Source organism: Gymnoscopelus microlampas (genome assembly GCF_963454915.1).
Source record: "Gymnoscopelus microlampas genome assembly, chromosome: 3".
Lineage (NCBI taxonomy): Eukaryota > Metazoa > Chordata > Actinopteri > Myctophiformes > Myctophidae > Gymnoscopelus > Gymnoscopelus microlampas.
In genome coordinates, this window is record NC_139940.1 from 21,765,093 (window position 1) to 21,784,461 (window position 19,369).

Genomic DNA, 19,369 nt, shown 5'->3' on the forward strand with positions numbered 1-19,369 from the left:
TTTCTTTATTTTGACTACAGTTGGAGACCTCGCACGGTAGTGGAATTTTCAGTCCATGGGAGGAGCACCTCTCCTAACAGAGCGTTCGAGAACTCGCCTATGCTCTGGACCAGCGCTAGGGGGCGGTATGCACGGTCTGTAGTATCTTCTTCTATGGTGCCAACCCAGAAATGACGTAATTCTGTTTCCGACGCGGAAAGCTCAGCGTGAGAAATATTAACAAAATCCTGTTTTGATCATTTGATTTAATTAACCACATTTTTACTGTAACGTTCGTTTCATACAAATGGTTCCGCGTTACAAGGGAGAGATGTAACCATGTTGTGAAGTGTTGCTTCAGTTGCATTGTGATCGTTATAACTCAGGGTAGTGATAAATAACATGCACGTTTGACTCACGTTAAGCACTTTGTTTACAGCTTCCTGATCAGGAGGTAAGGCTCGTTTGATCTGACTGGTTCTTTCTCTCGTCCTGAAACAAACTGCAATATATTTGTGTTAATGATCGAATTGTTTTTGTCAGGAATTATATATATTTAAAGACGCAACCTAGCACTTTGCTAGCTTAGGCTGCTGCTTAGCCCTGTGCAGTGGTGGAAAAAGTACTCACATTTTAAACTTGAGTAAAAGCATCAATACTGCAATGTAGAAATACTCTGTTACAAGTGGAAGTCCCGTGTTCAAAGTGTACTTGAGTAAAAGTACAAAAGTATCGGCATCAAAATATGCCTTAAGTACTAAAAGTAAAAGTACTCATTGTGCAGAATGTCCCATTTCACAAGTTCAAAATGTATACAAAATCTTTTTAAAAATAGCAGATCTACTAGCTCACAATGTGAGCTTGTAGATCGGCTATTTTCAAATGGCCGAAATATATATAGGGCTGAAGTGGTCGGTGTGTTTTGTAATTATATTAAAAATCCACAAATTAACTAGTAATTTAAGTTTTCATATGATTATAGTGGAGTAAAAATACAATATTTTCCTCTGAGATGTAGTGGGGTAAAAGCATTAAAAATTGTAAATACTGAAGAAAGTAAAAAATACCTCAAATTGTACTTAAGTACAGTACTTAAGTACATGTACTTTATTACTTTACACCACTGGCTATGTGGTTCTCAAAGTGGGGTCTGGGGATCCCCAGGCGTTCTTGACAGGGGCTTCTAGGATTGGTTTAAATAAAGTTTTATTCACTAGTAAGATAGGGATTAGACTACAGCTTTTTAAACAAAAAATATCAATTGCTTTCATCATGAAGTCAGATGTAATACTGGGATGTTGGGTGGAAAACTGAAGAAATCAATATTAGCAGCTTTGTGTGTTGCTCTTCATTTGTTTCACAATTTGACTGGAAAACATGAAACATCCATACTTGAACAAACATTACGTCATCTGTTTTGACAGACAGCATGGCTGATCTAGAGCAGTGGGTGAACGACCGTCTTCATGACATCCTGGGGTTGAGTGACAGGTATGTGGCCCAGTTCATGATTGGCACTGCTCGGAAAGCCTGGGACCCTCAAGACTTTGTTGATCGCCTTAAGAAAACTGGCACGATCGACATTGACCAGAGAGTGATTGACTTCGCACAAGAGCTCTATGGCAAGGTAAAGGTTTTTTGTAGTCCATTTGTTTGGTTTACTGTGCTCCAGTCATTACTTGAGGCTGAACAACCAATGCCAGATCTTTGGGTCAGATAACAATTTTGAAGAGTAGACCACCGATTACCAATATTTTGACCAACCTGTTTGAAAAACCTAGCTTTGATAACATTTTCTATTTGACAAAATCAAATAAACACATAACTTTTAGATAGATAGAAAATTAACATACAAACTGAACTTTATTTTATTTAACCACTTAAAGCAGCACGATGCAACATGCAGCAGGTTACTTGAAAGTGCATAAAAATCAGGACCAATCAGCTGAATACCAATGTTGTAATAAATTATTTAAAATAATGGCCAATATATCGGCCACACTGATATATCTGTCTGGCTCTAATCGATACATTCTGCTCCGGGTTTCCAAATCGAAAAGAGTGGACTCTGCAAAAAAACTTTGTATTTGAATGGTCAAAAAACGTTAAAGTAGTCAAATGTGGACCATTTATTCATAATTTGTACACTCCTTCACTTTGCTATAGTCTGTGATTTGGGGTATCTCTGAGAACTGGGCAGCAATGGCTCAGGTCTCAGGAGGCTATTACAGTGAACTCAAGTCAGGCAGTATCCAGTGTGGTCTTACAAAGTCAAGTGATTAATCTCTACATCTGCCTTAAATTATGTGTCCTAGATTCCACGCAAGCAGGTTGCTGAGAAGCCGGCGAGAGCGGTAGAACGACACGCCATAGAGATGGACAGGAAGAATCGGACATACACCTTACTGGAGGACAGCGAAAGTGATGGAGAGGTAGTGAAAGAGAAGGAGGGAGGGAAAAAGAAAAGCAAGGACAAAGGAAACAAGAGGAAGCACATCAGGCAGAAAAAGAAGAGTGAGTCATCAAGTGAAGATGAACCTACAAAAAGGTATGTCCAGTGCTTGTGTCTGCTGTGTTCTTGTTTCCCTCTATACTTCATGTTACTGACTTGAAGTTACTGACATTAAATGATGTCTACAACAGAGTAGGCTGCCCCTGTGTTGTACATTGATATTAGTACCTTGTAGTGTTTAGTACTGATGCTTGAATATTTCTTGCTGCCCTGTTGACATTCTTATTGTTGTACACGTAGAGACCAGAAGGAGCCCAACAAGAAAGAAGTGGAAGAAGAGGAGGAGTGGGAGAAGGAGGAGAGAGAGCGAATACAAGACATAGAGGAGAGGGATGCTTTTGCTGAGCGAGTGAAACTGAAGGACAAAGACAAGACACGGAACATAGCGGAGAGGACTGACAAGAAGGTGGGCACAATGATGTGCTAATATGTTAATGATGACGTAGCTTTATGAATTCATCAGAGTTGACCCACTATTGTATATGGTGTAATGCCTTCCATTTTGTTTTACTCCAGGCTTATGAAGAGGCCCAGAAGAGACTGCAGTTGGCTGAAGAAGATCAAAGGAAAATGGTGAGTGTTTTGACTGGCACCATTGTGATGAACACAAACCTATTTCAACTGAAAAAAAATCCCTCACGCAAAAAATAATATACCGTAGTGTATATATCTGAATTGTTACTATTATTACTACCACAAACTGATTTATAGAGGTAGGGAAGCTGACACCACACATGATGTATTCTGCGAAGATTCACTATCTTTGGAGGATAACATTGCACGTTGAATCTTTTAATAGATTTTTCAAGTCTTGGACAATTACCAAAAATGATTTCCATTTTGACCATGAAAGTAGGCTCATTAATCATTCAATTATAATAGTAGTCGTGTATATGCTGTGCAGTTGTTTAATTATTTCTTAAAAAAAGTATGAACCCTTATTAAGTCGCCTATCAGGGAAAAATTGGACCGATGTGAAGATTTGTGTCTTAACACATCGGGTGCCGAACACGGTCTGAACCGTGAGTTTAGTCTTTTGGTTTTTTCATTTTCTCCGCGCGGGCGGGGCTAGAGCAGCTCTGGGAGCACCCATTGTAATCCTGCGAAGGAAGTGCCAGATCGCTCACCGGAAACACATTTTTTCCCCCATCCGCTTCCTGTCTATTTCCTACTTTGAAACGCCTATATCTCCGAATCTGTTTCCTGTGGGGAAAACCGGTCATGCGCGATGCGCGATCCCCCCCCGGTGTAACTCGCGTAGGGAAATGTTATGGTTCCAGGCTGTAGCCAGACTCATGGCACAACATGAATCGATGTTTTTTTTTGCATGGATTTGCTTGTAACGCACGCGGAAGCTTTAAACAGCAAAGCGCAGTCAATGGGGAGAATGCTGCCACCCACGGTAAGTTGTTTTGAAAAAATGCTGGCACCCGATGTGTTAACAAGAGGTAGGTATCAGTTGGAAGTTGTAGATGAAAAGATGAGAGATAGCTCAGCTCTGAATATATGTAAAGCAAGTAATTGGTACTGTGGATCAAAACTGGAACGATACCGCCCCCCAAAATGTGGAACATTCCATTTTACAGTTTTGGTATTGACATGTCACCATGTCATCCTTGTCTTTGGTTTCCACTTTTTCTGTTTTTGTTCTTTCTCTTGTTTATCTCATCTCATTAACATTAGCCAGGTAAATGTTTCTTTTGCTCTTAACCACTCAACTAAAATGTATACTCCAAAGATTGTATGTAGCCATAGCATTCCCCAAAGTGACCCCAGGCCAAATTATATTTTCATCCATTTATTCTCAACTCCATATGCAGCAATCTCATGTTTTTTTGAAAGACCCTCATGGAATCATTCACCTGGTATCAAAATAATGACAGAGTTCTCCCATCCCTCCTAGTTGCCAGAGCTGAGGAAGCGATCACGCTGGGAGTACCTGCAGAAGAGAGAGTCAGAGAAGCTGGAGGACCTCGAGGCCGAGATTAAAGACGACGAGTACCTGTTTTCTACTGAGGAGCTGACAGAAAGGGAAAGGAAAGAACTGGAATACAAGCGCACCCTCCGCGACCTGGCCAAAGACTACAAGAAGGCCGGAGCCCACGAGAAAGATGAGAGAAAGAACAGATACTACATGCCAGAAGAGAAGAGAAGCAAGGTAGGAATGAGAGATGGAACAAGTGAAGTTGTGATACAAAGATTGTTGGTTTGTTCATTTATTCATTGAGGATTTCTTTTGTTCTTCCTGTGCTCCTCTCCTTCCGTACACATTTGTTTTTCATTTCTCCCTCTCATCCGCCCTCCTCCAGGAGGTGCCACAGAGGGACCTGGAGTTTGATGACATGCCCATGGAGCTGGGAGGAGAGCAAGGTCGCTGGGAGGAGGAGAGGCTGAAGACTGCCTCCTTGAGCTTCGGGGCCAAGAAGGAGCGGGAGCGAGGCATGCAGGAGGAGCGAGACAAGTACCAGTTGATCCTTGAGGAGGATGAGATGATCAACTTTGTCAGCAGCGCCATCACCATGAAGGGTACCCTGTCAGAGCAGGTGGGGTTGTCATAATGCTATCACTGGTTGCCATGTTATCAGCCCATTTAAATTGGGCAGGCTTGGAAATAACACCTTGATAGGTTATGCAATGATGGGTACAACCTGTATTAAATCAGACTCTTCTGTTCTAAGAATTATTTGGACTGCTTTGAAATTAATTTGCCTAGGGCACTGGTTATTGAAATTAATTAATTAATACAAAATTAGTATTAATCCATTGGACGAGGAAGATTTTGTTAACAAAATTTTTAAATTCATTATTGAATAGAGCTGAATGGAATTGCAGCGTGTAGTGATCATGGCTGGTTGCAATTCACTTACAAATATTCATTCCTTTGTAGATTGCACATAACATTTTTATGGCAGGGTCTTTTTGTATGTGTAACTGACTTGACCTAAAAGTGGTGTTCTCACTGTGGGTGTGTTCAGGAGCAGGAGACCCCGTCCGTGTCTGAGGCAGAGAAAAAGAAGCAGTCCCTTCAGGAGGTACGACGCAGCCTACCCGTTTTCCCCTACAGAGGGGACCTGCTGGCCGCCATTCAGGAACACCAGATCCTGATCATCGAGGGGGAGACGGGCTCCGGAAAGACCACACAAATCCCACAGTACCTCATAGAAGATGTGAGTGAAAGGCTGCTTGCTGCTGTAAAAAGAGAGAGTGTACATGGTCAGCAGAAATGTGGTCTGCAAAAATAAATTAGCGTTATGAATTTGGATTAAAGTAACAAGCTACCTATATATATATTGATTTACACTGATGATGATGGTTGCGAGTCAGTTATTTCCTACGTTCAAGGCTGCAATAAGCAATATTTTACTGCTAGAAGGCAGCAAGTAGTAACATTATTGATAACTGGTTACTTTAGATGTAGCCTGTGGCACATATGAAAGTACAACACTTGGTGCACACCACTTTATTAACTCTGTCACAAGCTTGACCTTGAACATGGGCTGTTATTTGATCATCACTTACCATTACCCTAGCCTATGGCTGTGAATCTTCTGCTAACTCACAATTTGATTTGATTCCGGTTCTTGGGGTCACGATTCAATTTAAAAATGAATCGATTCTTATTTAAAGATTATAACATAACAGTAATATGAGCGCCAACTGGACAGTGACGCGCACACCTCAGCTGTGCTGTGCTGAACTGAACTGAAAGTGACCCTAAAGCCCTTGAATATGACAGAAGACATGTTAATGTTTACTGTGATTATGGTAAGCTTACATTTCATATCACACACCATAGAGTAAGAACTCGATTTGGGGAAATTGTGAATGATTTTGAATCGTTAGCTTTCGCAATTTTTACATGAATCGATTCTTTCCAACACCCTACACCCCTCTCTCTCAGGGCTACACACGTGGAGGCATGAAGATCGGATGTACACAGCCTCGCAGAGTGGCAGCCATGTCTGTGGCAGCCAGAGTGGCAGAGGAAGTGGGCGTCAAGCTGGGCAATGATGTGAGTTTGGCACACCCTTCTACTGGTTTATCTTTTCTTTCTGGGTGTTCTGGTTTAAGTAGTAGGACATTTCAATGCATTTTTGTTCTGCATTGTTTCTGGAGGCTAAACCTCTGTGTAAAATGCACATAAATACATTTCTGATTTATCAATCTTCTATTTCGTTTGCATGCCCTCTTCTAGGTGGGATACAGTATCCGTTTTGAGGACTGTACCTCAGAGAGAACAGTTTTGAAGTACATGACAGATGGCATGCTGCTAAGAGAGTTCCTCACTGAGCCTGACCTGGCCAGCTACAGGTATATTGAATTGACTGACCGACTGTTTACTCTTAGTCAATGGCTTGAACGTCTCCTTTTTTTTCATCACCACATTTGGTTGTGATTGGAGCTAACCAGTAACGGAATAAAATAATGTCCATGATGCTGTCAATCCATTGCATTGAGATGCCATGTTGGGTTAACCAATATTGTATTTCTTCTACCCATTATGATGAGTGATTGCCGTTAGGGGACTTTGCGCATATAGAGACAACGCGTAGATACACAAAACACGGGCAATTAAGAGACAGAAATTCAAATCGAAAATGCCATCCGTTTGAAATTAGTTCATAGTTTGTGTCTATTGTTATGGGAATTTCTTCCCATATTGAATATGTACATGGTTGGTATTTCAGTCTCTTAATCATCTCTTTTGTCCTTAACAACAGTGTGGTCATCATAGACGAAGCCCATGAGCGGACCCTGCATACAGACATCCTGTTTGGGCTGATCAAGGACATAGCCCGGTTCAGACCGGACCTAAAGGTTTTGGTGGCCAGCGCCACTCTGGACACGGAGCGCTTCTCCTGCTTCTTCGATGACGCTCCCGTCTTCAGGATACCAGGCAGGAGGTTCCCGGTTGACATCTACTACACTAAGGTTAGAAGCCAGCATTGCTAGGTGTATAATTCTGTAGTTTCGACCGAACCAGCCCAATGTGATCTTTGTAGTGTTCCTGGTGACATCGTTATCCCCACAGAGGTTAGCATGTTACTGTAAATGCAGTAACAGTATGGTGATTGCAGAGAGCGCTGAATCTCCTCTGGCTTGTGCTAATGTCAACCCAACTGTGCTGCTTCCAAACCACTAACCAATCATAACCTCAGTCTGAAGTGACTGCAGTGTTTGTCTTTTTTTAGAGGAGCGCAGAGCTTGGTGCCAAGTTGCTTTGCCTAGCTCCAGTCACTACAAAAGAAGCCACGCACCACAAATGACATGCACACTGCAAAGAGCATAAGAGCAGTACTTCATTGTGCATATCATCATATGAAGAACATTTAATAGCTAGCATCACTTTTATCTTTGATCAGTACTGTCCTGATAGTACTAGATGTTTTCCTTGTCATTATTTTCTGTGAGCACTGAGCAAAATGCACAAAGAGGGGACTGCAAAGAGATGTAAAGTGCTGTGGCACTCTCGGATAGTTGCGCCTCCCCAAAACATTTAATCTGAAAAGCAAACCGTTGGGCCTATCTTAGAAATTCCTCTTTTTGTCGCCAGTCCAAAGGTGTGGCCGAGACTATCATTTCGGGTCCGTCCGTCTGTGTACAGCTAGTCTCCGGCACCAATCGACGTGAAATTGTGCACACTCCCTGGATGTTCTTCACATCGGCCTGTTATAGCACCACCAGGAGGCCGATTTTTGCAACAAAAAAAAAGTTGATTGACTTGATTGAAGCGGACAGCAAGACGGATCTGTCCGTTTTTTCATATTCCATCCTGAGATTGGCTTCCAAAGTTTACAGGAGTAGCTTGTTTTCAACAAAATGCCTCAAGTCATGAACACGTCATGAACACGCACATTCCCACTAGGCCGAGGAAGAAATGCCACCCTTTTCCCATTGGCCTGTTGACCACCAGGAGGCCGATTTTTGCGAAACACATTCTTTGCTATTACTCCTACAGATTTTGTCCAAACATCAAGCAAATCTGTACACATTATCTCTACATTCATGTCATCAAGGGGGACTGGTCTGATTTTTCATATTTCATCCTGATAGGCTAAGATTGACTTCTACTACCTGGCCTGGCGGAGATCTGTGCTCCGAGGAGCAGTGTCAATTTTGACCGCAAATTTTGATTTAGTTTGAGTCATAGTCTTTTGAGTAAAATTCCATTTTTTTATTTATTTTTTTTTGTTTATTTTTGTCATATTGCAGTCATCTGAAATGTTTTAGATATAGTCTAGTTTTAGTCGACTAGATATCATAGATTTTAGTCGACTACTATATCACAGTTGATTTTGTCAGTCTAGTTTTTATTTGTTGACGAAAGTGTCAATATATTTGGTCTTAGTCATCATAGCTTAGTTTTTATTTAGTTTTCATCCGTGTGAATGGTAGTCGACGAACATTTTTTCATTATAGTTTTAGTCGACGAAATTCACACTGCAGAGGAGCACATTTTTCTAGTTTTTTTTTTTTTGCCTTTTCTATATTAGTTCAGTAGGTTAGGGTTTGAGTATCGGATAAACGTCATGTATCCTATCTAGGCCTTTCAGATTGTGTTAGGCCTTTAAGTGGTTGGTGGTCAAGTTACAGCAGGTTCCTTTGCATGTCTCTGGTTACATAGAAGGACTGAGATGAGGAAAGCCCTGAGGTGGAGTAAACGTAATATTATCATTGTTACATATTGTAGCCTGTATTATGTAGTTAGTAATCAGAGACAAATCAATCGACGTGTCTAGTAGTGGCACATATCCGCAGAATACACAGGCCTGGCTATTTCGTGGTTGAATTTTTAATGTATGATAGTTTGGGCTAAACTACCGCACAATATAATATGTTTATTATATAGTATTTTCATCACCAGGCAATTAGGGAGTCTTTCTTTATGCACTCAGAATGTTTAGATTGTTGTAGGTATTAAGTCTCATGGAGTGAGAGGAGATATCCACCGTTAGAAAACTGTGACCCCGAATGCACTTATACAACACTAGTGTTGTGTAACTGAAATGCACATTGGAAAAGCATGTGATTGTGTGTTGCCTGTAAACTTTATTTGTGTAGCATGTAGCTCAAGGAGCTTTACACAGTGTTGAGGAATAAATATCAATAATATTGACTTATCAAACAAGCAGCTGCTTTACAACAGCTTAGTACACATGCTCAATATTAAAACTTTGGGGGATGGAAGCATATAGTATGTTTTTAGCCGTGCTATTAGCAGGCCCTAAGGATGGCTATGTCAGTTTGTCCACCCTTCCAATTTTCAACACTGAAGTCCCAAACAAGATATCTCAAATATTCATCTGTTGAACTTGTTTCATAAATCTATGATTGAAATTGTGTTCATTAAAAGATAGTGTGATATAGGGCTGAAAGACTTTAAAAGAGTTCCTTTTTTTAACAATGAAGATGTATTTGTTTCTCTGACACAAAAGGAGGAATAAATGAATAACCCCCCGAAAAAAATCAAGAATGTAAAATCTATTGGTGCTGATTTATTTTCCTCTATTCTGTGATGTAGGCTCCAGAAGCAGACTACCTGGAGGCATGTGTGGTGTCTGTGCTACAGATCCACGTCACCCAGCCTTTAGGAGATATCTTGGTCTTCCTTACTGGACAGGTATTTTCATAACCAATGCAGATATTTAACATTTCTTTTTGTGTGTTGCACAGCTAAATTAGCCTATGTACAAGCTATCAATGTGCCTGCGATGCATTGAGAGCCTGTAGATGGACTATTTTCAGTTATTATTTTAAGATTAGAGCATGTTGAAGTGGTCCAACTAGCATACATGTTCAGAAGCATCTTCCATAAAATCTTAATAGTCTTGGATATTTCATATAAAAGAAAAGGTTAAAGCCTCAATCTGTGATTTATTCACCTGGTTGGCAGTATGTAGAACAGCAGGAACAATATTACTAAAACATACAAAAGTAATTTTACATACTGTAATTGTGTTTCACAAATTGTACATTAGGACTTGGTCACACAAACATTTTCAGTGGTGAGATGTTGTTTAGCTTTCATCCATGTGTTCTGCAGGAGGAGATCGAGGCTTGTTGTGAGCTGCTTCAGGAGAGATGCAGACGACTGGGTTCCAAGATCTCTGAGCTGCTGGTGCTGCCCATCTACGCCAACCTGCCCTCTGACATGCAGGCCAAGATCTTCAACCCTACTCCGCCTGGAGCTCGTAAGGTCAGACATAGATATTATATGGGTTTGTCATTTGCATTATACTGTGTCTAGCTCAGTTATTCTCAACCTTTTTAATGTCAATGATCCCCAGTTTGATACGCGTTAGGCCATGGACCCCATTTGATGCCATTTTCTTTATCTTTGGGACCCCAAACTAACTAGTATTCATTTAACTCTCAGAGTTACACACCCATAGTCCATTTGGACCCCTGGTGGTCCCCGGACCCAACATTGAGAAACAGTGGTCTAGCTCACTCATTCTCAGCATGGAGGCTGGGGACCCCAGGGGCCCTTCGAGGGAGATCCAGGGGGTCCTCAGCTAAATGATTGTGCGTTATGAACCAAATGGGCACTTTAGAGTCTGTAACTGAAAAGAGTGTACAACCAAATGGACCCTCACAGATCCAGTTGGTTCCATTTGTCAGAGTTGAATTAACACTGAGGATTTTACAGTGTAGACTGGGTTCCCAGAGGTATAAAAAGTTAAATAATATCAAATGGTCTGTGGCCTAATGCATAATTCATAGTTCTAATTCTTGTCCCTAGGGGGTGGTGTGATGCAATGAGTTTACTGTAGATGTAGAGACAAGCTGCAATCATTGGCTGTAGTAGATCGAAGTTGTTGCATTATCACTAATCAAGTGATAATTGATAACAAGCCATTGTTAACTAATCAAGCCATTGATAACATTGTTGTATTTTTAGCTTTAACCTACATTACATACTTATGCAATGCTTACTGGCTTTATCTTATGGCACTGTGTGCTCTCTCCCTGTCATTCCAAGGTGGTTGTGGCTACCAACATAGCGGAGACCTCTCTGACAATAGACGGTATCATCTACGTCATTGACCCAGGCTTCTGCAAACAGAAGAGTTACAACGCCCGCACTGGCATGGAGTCACTAATTGTCACGCCGTGCTCACGGGTAATTCACTTTTCTTTTTTAAATATATTTTTGGGGCTGACCTTGGAGGGCACCAATCCCTTACCTAAACTTAAGCATTTCTTAACACGATGTCTGAACACAATCAATTCAAACATACTTGAAGTTAGCTCTGCTCCGCTCACCTCTATTGCACAATGCATCCTCGGGGAGTGATAATGCCACTTGTGGAGCCACTGCCTTTGATAGTTTCAAGCAGCTATTTCAATGTTAAATAGCATTTAACTTTGGAACTTAGGTGATCCTTAATGTCATGTAATCACAATGTTATGAAAACAATAATATCTGTATTATGCCCTTTTATATCTATTTTTGAACATTCTGCCTTAGTTTTAAATATAACATTCCTGAGTGTTGTGTATGCCCTCAGGCATCGGCCAACCAGAGGGCGGGCCGTGCTGGCAGAGTGGCTGCTGGGAAATGTTTCAGGCTGTACACAGCCTGGGCCTTCAAGCATGAGATGGAGGAGACCACAGTGCCTGAGATCCAGAGGACCAACCTGGGAAATGTAGTCCTCCTGCTCAAAAGTCTGGGTGAGGGGAGAAATTATATATTTTTTTGTGATTCTACAAATAACAGAAGACCTTTTTTCCCACATACCTTTGATTCAATTAATTGATATTTAGCTTACTAGAAGTAGGCTTGAGCATAGTGAGTAATGTGATCTCACATATTAAAATTCCCGGCAATCATAACAATAAGCATGTAGGTCACTGTTTGTTCGCTATCATCTTATCCAATGATTCACTTTTTCTTGCAGGCATCAATGACCTGATTCATTTTGACTTTATGGACCCGCCCCCTCACGAGACCCTGGTGTTGGCTCTGGAACAGCTGTATGCTCTGGGTGCTCTCAACCACATGGGAGAACTCACTAAGGTACTGGACATACTTAGGACAGGGACTAGACTAGAGCTTATAACGGTGCTGATCTTGCTTCTAAGATAAATTATCTTTTGTTTGTTGAATAAAGCCACACCTGTAAGCATGTGTTCGTCATGTCACATTTAGTTTGAGATGGACATAATTATAGATATTGAAGTGACACAGGACTAGATTCATGAATTGTACTGTTTATAACTGTTGACAGTGAGAAACTAATTTAGAATGCTTGTACACAGGAGGCTTTTAAAAAAACGAATGGAAAGAGGGAAAAGAAGGGTGCAAATAGAGACATGCTAGCTATCTTAAGCATGGCCACTTTTAAAGTGCCTGCGGGCATGCCTTTGTGTGTGTATGAATGAGAATCAGTCGAAAAGGAAATTAAAAAGTAATTGAAAACCTTAGATTTGTCCTTGAAATATCATGGATTTGCTTTGAGTGGGTATCCTAAATGAGGGAAAACTAAATCTATCATTATTAAAAGTTTTCCTTTTTACATTTACATTTCTTTGTAAATACCTGTAAATAATACCATCTCAAAATCCAACACAGTAGAATAGGTATCGGATAACTGCCAAAATAAAGCAAACTCTTCCGGCAGTGAGTGCCACAATGTACTGTATGTTGATAGCAGGGTTCATGTTAAGTTTGATGTACATTTTTCTGGCTTATCTTAGTTCCACCAAACCTCTAGTGAGTTACAGATGCATTGTTTTTGAAGTATTTATTATTATAGTTGACTCCTCTGCCCATCTTATAACATGCTGGGCGTGGAGCTTAAGACAACCTCGAACTCTCGGTAGGCTTTCCTGGGCCCCTCTGTTGACTTTCATGTATCATCTATGGGCGTCTTCACTCCACTCCACCATTCTGTGCATACAAACACAAAGTAAATACATCATGCACAGCCTGTGGCACATTTCCAATTCTTGCGACTTCCTTATTGACTAAAAACTGATAGGTACGAGATATAGTATGTGATACACAAAGTCTCCTTTCAGCTGTTATCACCCGCACAATCTCGTTAATCACTGAAACTCTACACAAAAAAAATATTTTTTCCAGACAAATGAGCCACTGGGCCTTATTAGAAATTGTTAGACAAGATTGTAAAACACCGTTTTTCTTTTGGCCTTGTCAAATGTGTAATGTGTAGTAAATTGACTTACTTGTTGTTTTGTTTCAGCTGGGTCGCAGGATGGCTGAGCTGCCAGTGGATCCAATGCTGAGCAAAATGATCCTAGCCTCTGAACAGTGAGTGTCTGCTGATACTGTATCTAACATTACCCATTGTTCTGTCAACAAGTCAAACTCCACAAAATCCTGAAGCTTCTATTATCAAATGGTTTCCTTCCACTTTTTTTCAAAATGCTTTTGTACTGTACCTAGTCCAACCGCACTCATTACATTCCTTTTGTTAAAGATTCCCATAAGAAAGTACACAACGTTATTGTAAGAATCCAACATTTTGAAACTTTTCAGTACCTACAGAGTAACATTGATTATGCATATTAACCCATTCAGTTGGTGGTGGGATGTCAATTTCTTATCATTTGATCCGCTTTGGGCATTGAAATTGGCATGTCACCACGTGCACTTTCTCACAAAACCCTGTGCATGGACACAGGCACCACTTAAATAGCTCTAGTTCTTGTAGAGGTTGGTACCAGGTGACGGCTCAAACACAAACCCTTTCATGTCTGCTTAAGTACTAGGGAAGCTGGCAAAGCCTCAGTCATTTTTCCTCCTCCACCCCCATTTCTAATAGGTATAAGTGTTCAGAGGAGGTGTTGACCATAGCAGCAATGTTGTCAGTGAACAACTCCATCTTCTACCGACCTAAAGACAAGGTGGTGCACGCCGATAACGCCAGGATGAACTTCGTGGTGCCGGGAGGGGACCACATGGTGCTGCTTAACGTCTACACTCAGGTAGGGGACCACATGGTGCTGCTTAACCCATTAAGACCGGGAAAGCATGCTGTGTCATTTTAGATTTTAAGCTACCATTATTTTATACTTTGGGCTATTCAAAAATATCAGATATACAAGCTTGTAGCGCGCATCTGCTATTTTTGAAAAATCTTGGAACATTTTGCAGATGGGCGCATGGATGCAAATCTTTGAATACATATCTTTTTTGGAAACACATTTTTTACTCAAATCTTTGCTTCTGGAGGTCCCTGGAACAAAATATTTTACAAAATGTTCGCTTAAAAAAAAATATATTCTAAGATTTGCACACATTTTCACGATTTTTCAAAAATAGCCAAAGAAATCTAAAATGATACTTCCCCGGTCTAAATGGGTTAACATCTACACTCAGGTAGGGGACCACATGGTGCTGCTTAACGTCTACACTCAGATAGAGTTGAAACATACAATAACAATGACATCAAATAACAGTATATCAGATCTGTCTATGTATTGTGTGTTGTGGTTTTTGTGTCCTGATGTCCTGAGGAATTTCCGCAGGGACAAATAAAGCATCTATCTATCTATCTATATCTTTGTTTTTGCGCTGGAAGATGTAAACTGAATAAAATATAAATAAATAGGAATTCAATCAATCAACAGGAAGTAAAGTTTTAGACCTTTACTTTCTGTTGATTGATTTAACTCATTGAGTGCCAGGATTGCCAGAATTATTTCAGAATTGATTCTGAAAAGTGCCAGAGTTTTTTTCACATAAAACAAAAAGTGCTTAGGAAGCGAGATACAGCCTTTTTCAGTTCTAAGTTAAACAAGGAGTGGATGGAGCTGCACATCTTCAGATGATGATATCTTGGGTTCTGAACATGTTTTTCAAAAAAGAAAAAAAAATAATGTTTTTTTTGTTTTTGTTTTACTATTTTTTCAAAAACACGTCAAACACGTTAATGGCACCCAGCGCCATAGCGGTAAAAACACGTGAAACACGTTAATGGCACTCAATGAGTTAATTCCTAACATCTGGGGAAATGAATGCCTATTGAAAAGGCAAAAGGGACAAAACCTTGCAGAAAATGCTTTCGTACCCTGATCCCAGGAGACGGTGACCTTAATAACCGTATATCCTTTTCCGTCAGTGGATGGAGAGCGGCTACTCCACCCAGTGGTGTTACGAGAACTTCATCCAGTTCCGTTCCATGAAGAGGGCGCGGGATGTAAGGGAGCAGCTGGAGGGTTTGATGGACCGTATAGAAGTGGAGGTGGTCAGCTCCCAGAGTGACAACACACCCATCCGCAAGGTCAGTGCTGTCTGGTCATGCTAAATGGGGAACTTGTTGTTACTCGTGCCTAGAACATGTGTTGGACTGATTTTAACATCAACAATTTCACCATCATTTTGCAATATACTGGACACTGATGAAAACTCTTAGAAAAATATATATATTTGAAATGGAAACCAGAGGAATCATCTACTCCAAAGGCTGCCTGTGTATGGGCTTTGCAGATGGACCTCTATAAACCTTATCAGAATGTATCAGTTGTGAACGCACCCCAAAAGCAAGAAAATGTAGATCACTGGCTTCCTTTAAACAGCCCTGAAAATTAGTCATCACTTCTCCCTTAGACAGGCGACCCCCCCCCCCCCCCCTTTCTTTACCCGCACCGACCCCCCCCCCCCTCTTTTTTCCCTACTCTGTAAATATAGTGTTTTATATTTGTGATGATATTGAATGTTTGGTGCTATTTTATATGTTGATGAATTGAATACCTAGGACCCCAATGGAAACAAGACCGCAAGGACTTTTTTGGTGTTATCCTTTCAGACAAAGTGTTTGACTGTACTCGTGCTGTTTTTACATTTCTGTCTAATAAAATATTCAATCAATCAATCAATCAATCAATCAATCAGGTATCTAGTGATCTACAGTATGTCTATTTATAACTAGAGAATGGATATATAGATGTAGATATACTGTTTATACCCTAATCCACTTCCCTCTCTTGCCTCTCTCTCTGCCCAGGCAGTAACAGCGGGGTATTTCTATCACACTGCGCGGTTGAGTAAAGGCGGCTATAAGACGGTGAAGCATCAACAGACGGTCTATGTCCACCCCAACAGCTCCCTGTTCGAGGAACAGCCACGTTGGCTCATCTACCATGAGCTGGTCTTCACCACTAAGGAGTTCATGAGACAGGTCTGTCTGCATCACACAATGCAGTTCACTGCCCAATGGTCACAGTAATATTTATTAGATTTTTATTCGTGTTTTGAGTCTTGGTGGTTTGGTAGGTTAAGGTGGTAGTTGTTGTTTTTATTTATTTAGTATGAGTTGAAGTAGCTTATGTGTTAGTTTGCAACGTTTGTTTTGTTAGGTTTTTCTTGTAATGCAGAATACGCAAGTATTTAACTCAAATGCAGTAGTCATTGTTCAAACATGTAAAATGCATAGTCTCAATCAAACACATCGGAAAGTCTTCTTAGAATGATTCAATGATTGAATGATGGTTTCCTCATTAGCTGGTATCCACATTAGCGTGTGACCATGTGCCAATCAAGAAGTCCGTCCAGAGATTACTGTACCACACTAACAACATTTACCTTAGAGTTTCTGTTAATTGATTTATCACTTTTCCCCTGTGTGAAGGTGATTGAGATAGAGAGTGGCTGGCTTCTTGAAGTGGCTCCTCACTACTACAAGAACAAAGAGCTGGAGGACAGCAGCAGCAAGAAGATGCCACGCAAACTGGGCAAGACAAAAGAGGAACTAGGCTGAGCTGAAGCATGGCAACAAGTGACACATTCCCACTCGCACTGGTGAGAGCTCCGTTTGCTAACACATGGAACTGAGCGATGGGTCCAGAAAAATATAAGTTGATCAAAACCTCATGTGGATAAGCTATTATCATTAACACAGTTGTGTGAGCTCAGCCGCAAAACAAAGGAATGCTTATGTCCTTGCATTTGAGCTCCCTGCATCAACAGAGCCATGCCTCGCAGCAGCAGAAACAGGACTTGCTGGGTTAGTTTTTACGGCTCAGTAGAAAACATGAGACTACTACTGCTTTGTTTTTCGAAGTGCACTTGAACACCCACCAGAGGGGCTTGTTTGCTTAGCCTAAATAAAGGCCTTTGCTTAATCTTATGGATGTGAAAGCAAGGTATTGTAAGAATGGTAAATGGACTATTAACTCACAAGCAAACATCAAAATGTGTATGACCTGAGTGTGACTCTGTTGTTATTTTTCTATGACAATAAACATTTCTAGCTACTTTTTTCTGGCCTGTGATGTAAGTTTTTGTGTTTTAGAGCACTGGTTTTCAAACATTTCAGGGCACGACCCCCCTAAATAATCATATTTGAACTGGGGACCCAAACCGTGACAAGCTTTGGATTTGTAGGAGTTTGAGGCATAACATTTTGTTTGACTTTGTTCCACAGATAGATATTGTGAAAATAGCTGATTTTCGCAGGTTGGCTATTTTCAAAATGCTTGCCTCTTTCTTGGGTCATATTTGGGGACCCCCTTGGGTCCCGACCCACAGTTTGAGAACCACTGTTTTAGAGAAGGAATGTAGGTCACATGGTTTGCTAAAATTGCAGCATAATCGTTAGTCATGAAATCATACATACTATTCATTAACCAGTTCAGTTAGCCTAGTTTTCTATTTGCCTTCATTTGTATGAGGAAGTTCATTGACATGCACCAGGTATGTTATATTTAGACAGCTAGTGTGGGTGACCTATTATCCATTGTCAAGCCAGTAAACGGCAACTTCCAAGGAAGTCGATGTGAAGAATTTGAATTTGAAAAAAAAGGGGGGGGAAAAATAAATTTCCCTTCGTTTTTGACTCTGGGGGAACCAGCTTTTTTGTGTAGAAACAGGAACTCGGTTTGACTCCACCCCTTTCTTAGTCCACTTCCTCCCAGTTGCTTCTGTGTTTATTCCTACCAACAACATTACATGTTTAGGGCAGTGGTGCTGACAGATTCTGCTGCTGTTTGCAGAATCTGAAAAGCAGAGTCTTGAAAGATTATAAAGAAATCAACCAAAGAATGGCACTGTATTTCACTCAAACGTTTTTGTAATTCACATTTCATATGTGTGTTCCACGACATGTTTTCAGATTCAGTTGCTTTAGTGAGCAAACAACCCTGTTTATTCTAAATCTGTCAATATTTGTGGAAAATATAAAAAAAATATGCAAATGATGACACTGATGTATATTCCCATTAAGCATGGTATTTTTAGCACTTTTATGGTTGTTGAGATGGAGTACAGTATATGCACATCCCAACTAAGTGAGCAGTAAGTAATGGTAGCAGGAGTTTGTTTTAAACTTTAAAGTGGCTCTTCTTGTCAGGGCAGTAAAACCGCAAAGATACTACTAAGTAGACAAAGACAAGTGGAAGTATGAGAGGCATTTGTTGTTTGACTTGTTGTAAGGTCATGGTTGACAGTCTGGTACCCTTGTTTTTGCTTCAGTGACTGGAAATTTCCACTGACTTTCCTGTCCGCATCTCACATCAGGAAACATCTACATCAATGGGAAACATTCACATTATAAATGAGACTGTACAGTGTCCAGAATGTAAACAAACTCTTTGTTATGGCACTGAGGAGAAATGTGATGCTCTGTTAAAGTACAAGGCAGAGAGAAAAACTGGTCTATTCCAAGGAACATTCAAGATAAGACATTTAACTAAAAAGCTGAGCTTTGTATTGTATGGTATATGGGTGACTGTATGTGGTATTTTAAATAATATATGCTACTGTATAAGTTCAAACACACAGGCGTGGATACACACATACACATATCAAGTGACCACAAATTCCACACATACACAAACTGAAGTAATGGTTCAAATGCCACATTGACTTGCTTAACTGGTCGGACCAGAGACTGGAGTGGGAGGTAGCGA

The 19,369-nt window shown here is 40.6% G+C and overlaps 1 protein-coding gene across 1 annotated transcript; it reads left to right on the plus strand.

Moving 5' to 3' along the window:
- The first annotated feature begins 198 nt into the window (after positions 1-198).
- Positions 199-17,721, plus strand: dhx16 (DEAH (Asp-Glu-Ala-His) box polypeptide 16). The gene is made up of 21 exons (XM_084051717.1): positions 199-433; positions 1,404-1,606; positions 2,295-2,527; positions 2,732-2,897; positions 3,008-3,064; positions 4,395-4,649; positions 4,801-5,034; positions 5,467-5,658; positions 6,393-6,503; positions 6,687-6,802; positions 7,213-7,423; positions 10,014-10,112; positions 10,536-10,688; positions 11,475-11,615; positions 12,004-12,166; positions 12,394-12,512; positions 13,702-13,769; positions 14,284-14,446; positions 15,583-15,744; positions 16,468-16,641; positions 17,092-17,721. The coding sequence occupies exons 2-21, from the start codon at positions 1,409-1,411 to the stop codon at positions 17,218-17,220; spliced, it is 3,144 nt and encodes a 1,047-aa protein (XP_083907843.1). The 5' UTR covers positions 199-433; positions 1,404-1,408; the 3' UTR covers positions 17,221-17,721.
- Positions 17,722-19,369: the final 1,648 nt, after the last annotated feature.

What these genes read in the sequence shown, in the direction of transcription:
- dhx16 (XM_084051717.1), top strand. Translation starts at nt 1,409, where the DNA reads ATGGCTGATCTAGAGCAGTGGGTGAACGACCGTCTTCATGACATCCTG. An exon ending in TTGACATCTACTACACTAAG is followed by an intron (nt 7,424 to 10,013) that starts GTTAGAAGCCAG and finishes TCTGTGATGTAG; the next exon opens with GCTCCAGAAGCAGACTACCT. An exon ending in TGCTTAACGTCTACACTCAG is followed by an intron (nt 14,447 to 15,582) that starts GTAGGGGACCAC and finishes CTTTTCCGTCAG; the next exon opens with TGGATGGAGAGCGGCTACTC.